The 10,000-nt window shown below is 43.6% G+C and overlaps 1 protein-coding gene across 2 annotated transcripts in view; it reads right to left on the bottom strand.

Moving 5' to 3' along the window:
* epc1b (enhancer of polycomb homolog 1 (Drosophila) b) overlaps window positions 1-10,000 on the bottom strand; it is a 15,451-nt gene that overhangs the window by 4,456 nt on the left and 995 nt on the right. Inside the window, exons 2-4 of one of the 2 annotated variants that reach the window (XM_072669025.1) lie at window positions 9,419-9,518; window positions 4,134-4,293; window positions 3,706-3,851 (exon numbers count right to left, since the gene is read on the bottom strand). In XM_072669025.1, coding sequence (XP_072525126.1) covers window positions 3,706-3,851; window positions 4,134-4,233 — 246 coding nt within the window. In that variant the 5' untranslated portion in view covers window positions 4,234-4,293; window positions 9,419-9,518. Of the gene's footprint in view, window positions 1-3,705; window positions 3,852-4,133; window positions 4,294-6,667; window positions 7,064-9,418; window positions 9,519-10,000 lie in introns of those variants that run through there. The other variant, XM_072669024.1, reaches the window with a different exon arrangement.

Here is a 10,000-nt window from a genome sequence, read left to right as displayed (position 1 = left end):
CAACCTTTTTTGCATTCAGGCTGACCAATCAGAGCTCTGTTGTCATGATTTCAGACCAAATAATCAGAAAGATAGTAGCGGAAAAAGCTTATAACGAGCAGCAACACGCCGGCTACAAAAGCGCAGCATTTAAAAGCTGGGGAATTAAGGCAAAACCTTGCTGCCACTTTATGTAGCGCCATTTTATTTATTATTTTAGTCTGTTTATGTCAACCTCCCTCGCTTTTCTTACTACTCATGTAAAGGAGGGAAATTAAACTGAGCAAAAGCAGACAGGGAGCAGAAAAAGTGAAAATTTAAGTCCTGTTTGCAGTCCTGTTCACAGAGCAGACAGCAATAACTATTCGGACTTGATCTGAAGGTCCCACTATGTTACAATTGTACTTTGTACAAAAAAAAAGAAAAAAAAAGAAATTGTACTTGTGTAAACAGACCTTTAGTTAATGAAATGTAGTGTTAGTTCAGAAAATTCTTTAACCTAAAAATACATCAATCCCCTGACTTAATTCCCAAACTCTCACAAGGAGCAAACCTAATGCAAGAAGTTAATGATCTTATGCAACTGCACTGTACTAAAAAACAATTAACATCCCACTTCAACATGGACAACATTTTAAGCACCATGAACCTTCTGTCTCCTCGCTCTATTGTGATTACTGGTTTACGCAACATCACAAAAACTACCACAAAAAGAACATCCCTATACCACATCTCCATTCCCATTATGTCCACTCAACATGGCAAAACATTATTTTAGCAGTAAGCAGCCACCTGACTAAAATATGAAATGATGAATCAGACCTCTGCTTATGCACAACATGGTGACTAACACAGAAACAAACACATTCAATGAACAGTTTACAACATACAACTGTTTACTAGGGCTGGGAGGACAGCAGTAAAAATCCACTTTGGAGTTTTCCCCATCTACACTTAATCTTATTCAGAGCGACTTACATTTGAATCATGTAACAGGTAGGAGACCGTACCATTGGGAGTCTTACCCAAAGGGACAGCGCTGGCTCAGCAGTTAAGAGCACTGGAGTATTGTTGGTTTGATACCTTGCCCCGCAGGCCACCACATAGTGTGTTCACTGCATGGATGGGTTAAAGGCAGAGGCCAAACTCCATCTGTGTCCAACACTTGTCAAGAACTCACTGTAGTGTGGTGTACTCGCAAGGCTGAGGAACTGAACCGTAACTTGCCATGGGGAAGGGACCATTTTGCTACACCAACTGCTCCTAGGTCCTTAAATCAGTGGTTCTTAGCCCATTTCAAACTTTGAAAGCTCTCTCTTGACTCACATGATGTGCAGAAACATAATACACTGTTAGGTTAAAGTCACATGATGCAGCTTACAAAGCAAACCGAAAATAATCTTGCAAAAATGAGCAGCTATAACCACCTGTTGGTGGTTGAAATACTGCAAGCTTCACCCTTCAAGGACAATTTACTTTGTATATAGCCCTGAAGAACAGCAAACACATTCAATTGACACCAACACACAAGTTTTCCCAAATTTTCTCCCCACTTCAGTCATCACCAACCTACCCCCACCACAACAAAACAACTACATATCGCCATCATGTAATGCTACCAAGTTAGCACATTGCTGCACCAAGTTATGTGAACTGTCCCTGCAGACCGATGCTAACCCAGAATCACTGTGCAGCTCCTGAACTGGAAAGCTAACTGGTCATTCGGTTACATCACCAAACAAACGCCCACATCTGCCAGCAATGAACAGAGAGATCAGGGTGAACGAAGGCCATCCTACCCACCCAGACAGAGCAAGGCAAATTATGGTCTCCGTACTGGGGATGCTACAACTCATGACAAATGTGTCATCCGCTAGATTGTTGGGCCACATGAGAGCCTGGTTAAAATCTGATCGTGTATGCCTTAAATACTTTTTTGGGCATCTGATTAACTACAGCCTTAAAGTAGTCTACAAACGTCTCTGAAAAAATATTTAGGCTTTCATTTATAACCATTTAAAAGTGGTATGGAATTAATTTTGTTTTTTTTTCCCCCCACACACATACTTGAATTTTACAACCATGATTATTTTGACCAAAAAACAACAACATCAGTGCGTAGCTGGCAAAACTGACTCACCAGCTTAGCATACAACATTAAGCATAAACAGTTATGAATGTGACCAATTGTCCAAACTTTTCCTCTGAACCCTGATACTAAAAACTCAATTTAAAAGGGTATAGATTACCATCAGTCACTTCCTTCACAATTATGTAGTTATGATTTAGCTAAATTAAACAACTGTTTAACATCTCTAATTCATGAGGTTAAGACAACCCAGCACATATCCACGTGAGGTGGAGGTCACTGATGATGCACATACACCTTTCAGTTGCCCTTCCCTTGTGAACGATTGACTTATTTTAAATCTCTGAACAGCAACTTGTCTAGTGTGAACTGCATGCCTGCAGCCACCTACAGAAACAACTGTTTACCCATTAACTAAGCTAATCATCAAAAGTTAGTGTCTCCAAATGCCAGTCACAGGGACACTGGAAAGTCAAACACTACACTTCATGAACATGAAGTCCAGAATTTCAACATTAAACTTAGTTCATGTTAATAAACAAAACCTTAAAAACAAGACACTTCGCATACCACCTTTTAGAAACACAAACACTAGGAGTGAGCCCACAAAAACATTTAAGGAAACAGCAAAACGTTGCCTTTTAATAAAGAGCACTGCTAAAGGCCAGAGTGGTAAAATACTGCTTGCTGTACTGTAGTTTCTACAGTACTCAAGGTGCTCAAGCTCCAAGCCTGGAGGGCCTTCTTACTACACGGTTTAGCTCCCCCCCCCCCCCCCCTCTTTCAAGTTTAACAGACCAAACTTTATCTGAAGTTTGAGAACCCTGCTCTACACCCAAGTCTCTGTTAACTTTACTAAACACTTTGTATCTATGCACTCGTCAGGCAGGAACCGCACAGTTTAAATGAAAAACATTCAAGACTTCACAAAACATGAGGGTACCACGATGTTGATAAACAGGTTTAACTGTAACTTTAGTACAGCTTCAGCTTTGGCCTACAGCATTTCAGTCTTCTGAATCAAAACCATTTCCAGTACGTCTAGCCCTATAGGACAAATCGGTGATGTGTCACAATAACAAATATAATTTCTGGTGGGAGTGATGTACTCAATCAAATAACGAAGACATCTCCAAACACTCGTTTAAAGTTGGTTCCCCCTTACAAGTGAACCTGGTGCTTTAACCCTCCTGCACAGTGTTCAGTAATGCACAGCAGTGCTACTGATTTTAAAGCTGAAAAAAAACCTCATCCATTCTGTACTGGAGTATATTCGGCCTTGCAGTCCCAAATACAACAAGATCTCAATTTCACCATTACAATGTATGTATAGACACCACAAGCACATACATAATTTGCATACATATATTGCACAGACACAGATCTGCAGCTCATTTTAATCCTTGGATGGGATGTATTGACACTCCTAAAACCACTAATAACTCTGGTACCAACAAACTAAACTGTTAAACTGATTATTCAACTCCAAAACCATCCTGCATTCATTCACAGCCATGCAAACACAATATCCCAAACATTACAAATTCTACCTCACAATTATCCACTACATGCCCAATTACAGTTTTTCTGCAACCCAGTGCAAGCATAAGCCTCTATACAAGAGTCAGCGACTCTACCTGCTGTCCGCTGCCTTTTTCCAGCCGGTCGATCATCTCTTCAAACTGCAGGGCCCCCACCTCCAACTTCTTTTTCAGCCTGTTCACGAACATCTCATCATCAGAGTCCAGGTCATAATCTGGCTGCTCTGCGTCCAAGCTGAAGGCTGCAAAGAGGCAAGCAAAAGAGACTATCAAAATACATTCTTGTATTCTCAGTATTTTTATAAGACACCAAACAACTAAACACCACTCAGTGAAAGGTCCTAACCACATCCACTGAAGTCAGTTTCATCATATTAGCTGACAAAAAGACAACAGTTCATCTCAGTTAAGCCCTAGGTACACAATCCACTTTCAGTTGCTACACTACAAATCCTGCACATCATGACTGAACTCCACTAAACAAATCTCCACCACCCCCCCCCCCCCCCCCCCGTACTACTCACGCTGTATGTGAATAAGCTGCTTGGGCATCTTGAAGTCCCCTGGGTAGAGGGAATCATAGTAAGTGATGTTGCTCTCTGCCTCGGGCACGGGAATCACCATGTTGTCCCTCTTCTCTCCATACACCTGCTGTGCCGAGATTGCCCGCTGCAGATGGTGCTCCTAAAGACATACATAGACAAATCACACAGAGAAGTGTTAGAAACAAGAGGCCCAAAGAAACACTAGCAATCATGTGTGTGCATTTCAGAGTACCAGTCTGGTAAAGCTCATGCTCAGGACTTCTCATCTAATACCAATATAAAAGTGTAGGGTAATTACTTAAAACCATAGGAGCAATTATTACATATCTTTAACCTTGAAGTCTGCAGTCCTGGTTAACTCAAATACAAAACCCAATATTAGTCATGCACCTCTTCCAATGATCTACCAATAACAAGTCCACAACATGACATAAGTATTATTCCTAGTAGCATATTCAGAAAGAAGACTAAACCTGTACCATGTGATCTCCCAACTGTCCATAAACATTAAATTCATAATGAACGCAAACACAAATAAGGACTACGCAACCGTAGGGCTCGATGATTGGGCAGAAACAATTATATTCAAAACATTTATAATTATACATAATATTGACACAGACGAAATGGACTAGGAGGAGCAGATTTTTTTAAAGACAGTCATCTAAACACAATCTGATACTTAGTACAGGTCACTTGCATTCGACATCTGCTGCACATCACTCATTTAAACAGGGCTAATTAAGCATTTATTAAGGCAACAGGAAGGCGGACAGTGCTCTTTCAGCTCTGATAAACACAGTGTGTTCAGAATGGGCATATTGTGCTTCACGAGAAGAAGACAGTTATATGACCCACACCATCACAGCCTACCATGTTTGAGACTAAGGTTAAAAACAACAACCCACAGAGAATTCAGCTATACAGTGAGAGTAGACTGATAATACAAGCATGCGGTTCATCTATTACACACTATTACACCTACACCATGGATTTTACACAAAATTAACTAGCTGATACACAGTTACTGTATTTAATTGCTAGTATCCACATAAAAACTGCCAGTTGCAAAGTAACTCCTGACTCGTTGATGCCCGCGCCCTGCACTGACCAATGAAGACATCTGACTATATCCCACATACCACTACACTAAAACCACATGTACCAATTCATTCATTCATTCACTCACTCAGCCCGAAACCAGACAGGCTGTCTTATCACTACTACAGTCATCATTCAGGTATGTGGCAGGCTGTTACAGTCACAAAGGTGAGGCATGCAAATACACACACTCCTCTCTCTCCCTCTCTCGGTGTGTGTGTGTGTGTATTAAACCATGGCAGCCTAAGGATGGGATGTGGAGAGCTCCCATTCAAGAAGTGCAGCTGGTCTCCCACACTGCTAATGTCTGTGGCTATAAACAAGCTGTCACCACACCATAACATCAGTGAGTGTACAGCATCTTTAGGACGGACCAAGCATGAGCAGCACAGCACAAGAAACAGACTGCAGATCCCGAAACAGTAAAGACATGAAAGTTTAATGGAATTTGCTTTGATGGTTAACAGTGAGGTGTTTATTTTTTGGATCTTTTATTCATTAAAGATCTCTGGTTAACACAAGACCACCGGCAGCAGTTTAGCGCCAGCCTAGAGCTAGATAGCTACACGTCCGGGAGGCAGGGCGCTAACGAGGCTAGCGGTTCAGGCCTGAGCTAAACACAAATGTAAAGGGGCAAAAAAAGAGGCCTTGTGCTTTTGTGGACAGTAACTGAAGTAAAAGCATTAAGTAATGCCAAATTTAACCGACTAGTCAGCTCGGCTGTAAATTTCTGAATTAGCTTTTAGACATCGGTCGGTGAATTAGCAGCGTTAGCGGCGCTGCTCGTGTTTACAGCCGTCAGCCGGTCACTGACTCACTGTTTGTTGCCAAAACAGGGAGAAACAGGGAGAAACAGGGAGAGCAACAGCACCCCTGCTTTCACACCTCAACACAGACACACCGAGCCACTGGGAAAGTCTCCCAAACGTGAACTCTCTCCCTTCACCCGGCTCCCCGTTAGCCTGTTAAAGCCTCAGAGCTCCAGTCCTGGCCGGGACTGAGCCCGTATCCCCCCCGTCTCTCTGGGTTTCTCTGGGTCCCTCTGTCTGGCGCTCTCCGCTACTGCAGCAGCAGCGCCGCCGCCGCACCGACAGCAAGAAGACAGACAACAAAATGGCGGAGCTGCCACCGATCACGTGACTTCTTTGTACTCCGCAAATCGTCTCCTGCTCCAAATATCCCACGCAGACCGTCGACGTTTAGTGATTTGCAAACTTAATTCTCTTACGTTTGGGTACAGCGCGCCCAAAGCCGCCTGCATCGCAATGCAAAAGCGAGAAAATAGCCGTCCTTCTCCGGAGAGCAATGGCGGCCATTTTGTGCAAACCTGCGCAGACAAGCGAGGGGCGCACCTCGAAATTGTGAAAAGAGGCGAAAATGTAAAATGCAAGTTTCCAAGCAGCAAAACGTACCGATTCCTCCTCTTTCTCCATCCCAGTCGGCATCTGCGGCACTGCCCGATTAATAGAGGCATATTCGTGCAGGTCGGGTAGGTCCTCGCAGCGGAAGACGGGGAGAGGCTTGGAAGCGTCCAGCGCCCGTGCCCGAAACGACAATTTACTCATTTTTTATAATGCGAGATGCAGCATAAATCTATCCGATCTCCTAAAATTCACCACGGATCCGGTTAAAGTTGTCATGGATGGTTTTATTTCGTGATCCCGCAGCTTTTGGTTTCGGTTTTCTATAGGCGTAATATGGCGGGGCGAGCCGTGCCGGGAAGGCCCGGATCTTGGTCGCTCTCTCTCGGTCTACTTTTCCCAGTAGCTCCGCTCCCTTTCCCTGGTTCAATACGCCATGGCCAACATGGCGGACATTAAAAACTCTTTAAGACTCGGTTCGCTCTTCGCGGCCCAACCCCCTGATCACAGAACAGCCATTCCCACACGGTTTACAGCGCCTGCGCGGTGCGTGTGAAAGCCCCCTCCTGCCCGCTCCGCTCCCCTCCGCGCGCCTTCTGCGATTCAAAACAAGCTCGTTCAGCCAGTGGAGCGATGTTGTACACCATGTTCTCCCCTTCATACGGGTTCTAGATACAGTTCTAGATACAGAGAAACATTCAGGTTATTTCCAGATAAATATTCCTGAATATTCTCTGACCTTTATATCAGACAACTTCTATTTTTCAGGCCAGCAAAGCCCAGGTACACATGTGGGAAGATGCTCCAAGTCCAAAGTGCTCCAAAACAAGTTTACTTGACAAATTATAGAGAGTATATCTGAAAAATATAATTTATATACATCATTGATGACTTAAAAATAAATATAAAGTACATAAATATAAATATATACTACAGATCTCAAATATTCTTCCAAGCCTGAATCACAGAGCCAAATTTGATGCTGAACCAAACATGAAGCCACCAACAAGTTGGACATCAGCAACTGAGGGTTTAAACCAGAGCGACCCACATCAACAATCAGATCCGCACCAGACCCGGCTTACAGTACCAGTCCAATCCAGACCAGACAAACTGCGCTACACCTAGTCTACACCCAATCCACCGCAGATTTGCCTGTACCTAACGCACAGCACCACAGCTCGATTTTTAGCCTGCACCCGACCCACAGCACAAATCAAGGAGTCCAAGCCAGACCATGACCCACAGCAGCGGTTTCCTTCAAATCCATGCCTGACCCACAGCACCATTTTTTTTTTTTAGCCTGTCTGCATCTGCCCAGTTCATCACAGGTGGGTCTCCATGCTGAGCTGCCCACATTCCTGTGCTTTTACTTCTTGTCTGACGCTTTAGTTTAGCGGGGCTGTGTCCCGGGTTAGATAAAGTTCTTCTTTTCTTTCGTTTTTCCTGCAAGTTATTGTGAAATTTACTACTTTTCCATTCTAAAATGTCTCCTATATAAACAAAGCAGTCCAGTCCTTTTAACTCGTCTGAACTAATGATGTTAGCATTACAGTGTTACGCAAAGGTTTGGGCACCACCGATCAAATGACAGTCGTGTTTGGTAATCGAGCAGTAGTAAAGTAGTGGCTGTAGTAGCTAGTCAAGCATAAAATCCTTCAGTAAATCCTAATGCACTCCTTGATTAAAAAAAAGAAAATCAATGTGGCAAAAGCTTCACTTCCTTTATAAAAAAAAAAAAGGGGTGCAATGGTTTAGAGGTGTGTTTTGGATCATAATCCTGTGTTGAAGCCTTCCTGTCATCAAAAAAACAAAAACAAACAAACAAAAAACACTTGACGTTTGTTTGACACTTGCATTCAGGATGTGTTAGTATTTTCTTTCCACCCCATGCACAATTGCAAATGTCACAGGTGGAAAGACCACCCCAATGCATGATCAATCCACCCCCATGCTTCACAGTTGGCAAGGTGTTCATTTTCATGAAATGCCGTTCATAAACAGTGTTGTCTGATTTTCTGCTAGGTTTTAGTATAGCAAACAAAAATAAATGTCACTGGCTGAAGAGATGTGTCCATCTGCTTACCCACACTGATGCTTATGGAAACCTGCTTCTTTTCCCCCCTCATTCACTACAGCAACCCTAGATAACCTTCACCGACACCACAGGGCAAGCCAGCGAATTCAACTCAGGCTTAGCCCTGCACGTTCATGCTCTTGGGCGCCACCTGCGTTATGTCCTTTGTCCAGCTTTGCTAAGTGTTAAGAATTTTTACCATCTAAAAACAAGAGTTTTCACCATCATTAGTACCTGATGTTCTCTCTCCTGGCAAGTCTTCCTGTGTGCTCCATCTGGCTTTTGCAACTGATCCAGAATGCAGCAGCACAATTTCTTCAACCATGCCACTCCTGTAGCAGCCTGCATTTATAACCATCACACTGGCCTACAAAGCCAAAAGCGGACCAGCCTGGACCTACATGATGGAATTTGATGAATTCTGAGCCGTATTAAGAGCCTTCGAGCTTCCAGTACCATCCCAGATATACAGATGATTAGTCTAGCTGCCAAATATTATATATCTTTGTCTCTAGATATCAGGATGTGTATTCGGCAGTACCTCAGCTTGATGTAGGGAACAGTAAAGCACTCGAATGTAAATGCTCATGTTTAACCATGCAGTCTGCAGCATATAACATCAATCTGGAGCAACAAATTACGCCGTACGTTTAAAGGCACCAATGCCTAAACATGATGCAGGTAAAAGTACACAACCTTTATAGTCGCCAGCCGGTAAAGCTCACCTTTTTCTCCAGCCCAGCACCTCGTCCAGGCCTAGTCCACCCCAGTGTCCTCTTACAACTCCAACCGAGAGGTCCTCAGTGCCAGTCATGGCTGCTGCTCCTGCAGACAGAGATCACAGCTATATCATTCGTGCTGAATTAGGAATATCGCATCAGCTTAAACTCAACATTAACATACACATCTAACGAAAACCCTAAAAACTCTGACCCAGCTAATGACCGTCATTCATTCAATGCCTCGGTTTTGGTGGATCTCGACCACGTGGGGTCGTGAACTGTCAATCAAATTCAGCTCAACTCAACAGCGACACTGTCCCACACCCAGCGCAAACAATAGCGCATCTCCTGCCTCAGCAGCTGCGCCTCCAGAGGGGTCAGGTCGGTTCAGTGTGGGGGATAACTAAATACTCAGAGTCCGTCAAAAAGTAACAGTTATCCTTTAATATTATGGGCTCATTTATACACACACGCCGCCCAAATGAAAGTATAACCTTTCAACCCCACGTTTAATTAGGCCAGACCTCTACCTTTTCCAGCCGGGCGTGGACAAGCAGAAACGTGACCGTGTCTAAGTTCATTAGG

This window comes from Salminus brasiliensis, chromosome 23 (genome assembly GCF_030463535.1).
Source record: "Salminus brasiliensis chromosome 23, fSalBra1.hap2, whole genome shotgun sequence".
NCBI classification, from domain to species: Eukaryota; Metazoa; Chordata; class Actinopteri; order Characiformes; family Bryconidae; genus Salminus; species Salminus brasiliensis.
The sequence above is the reverse complement of the archived record's forward strand: the minus strand, read 5'-3'. Positions and strand labels throughout refer to the sequence as shown.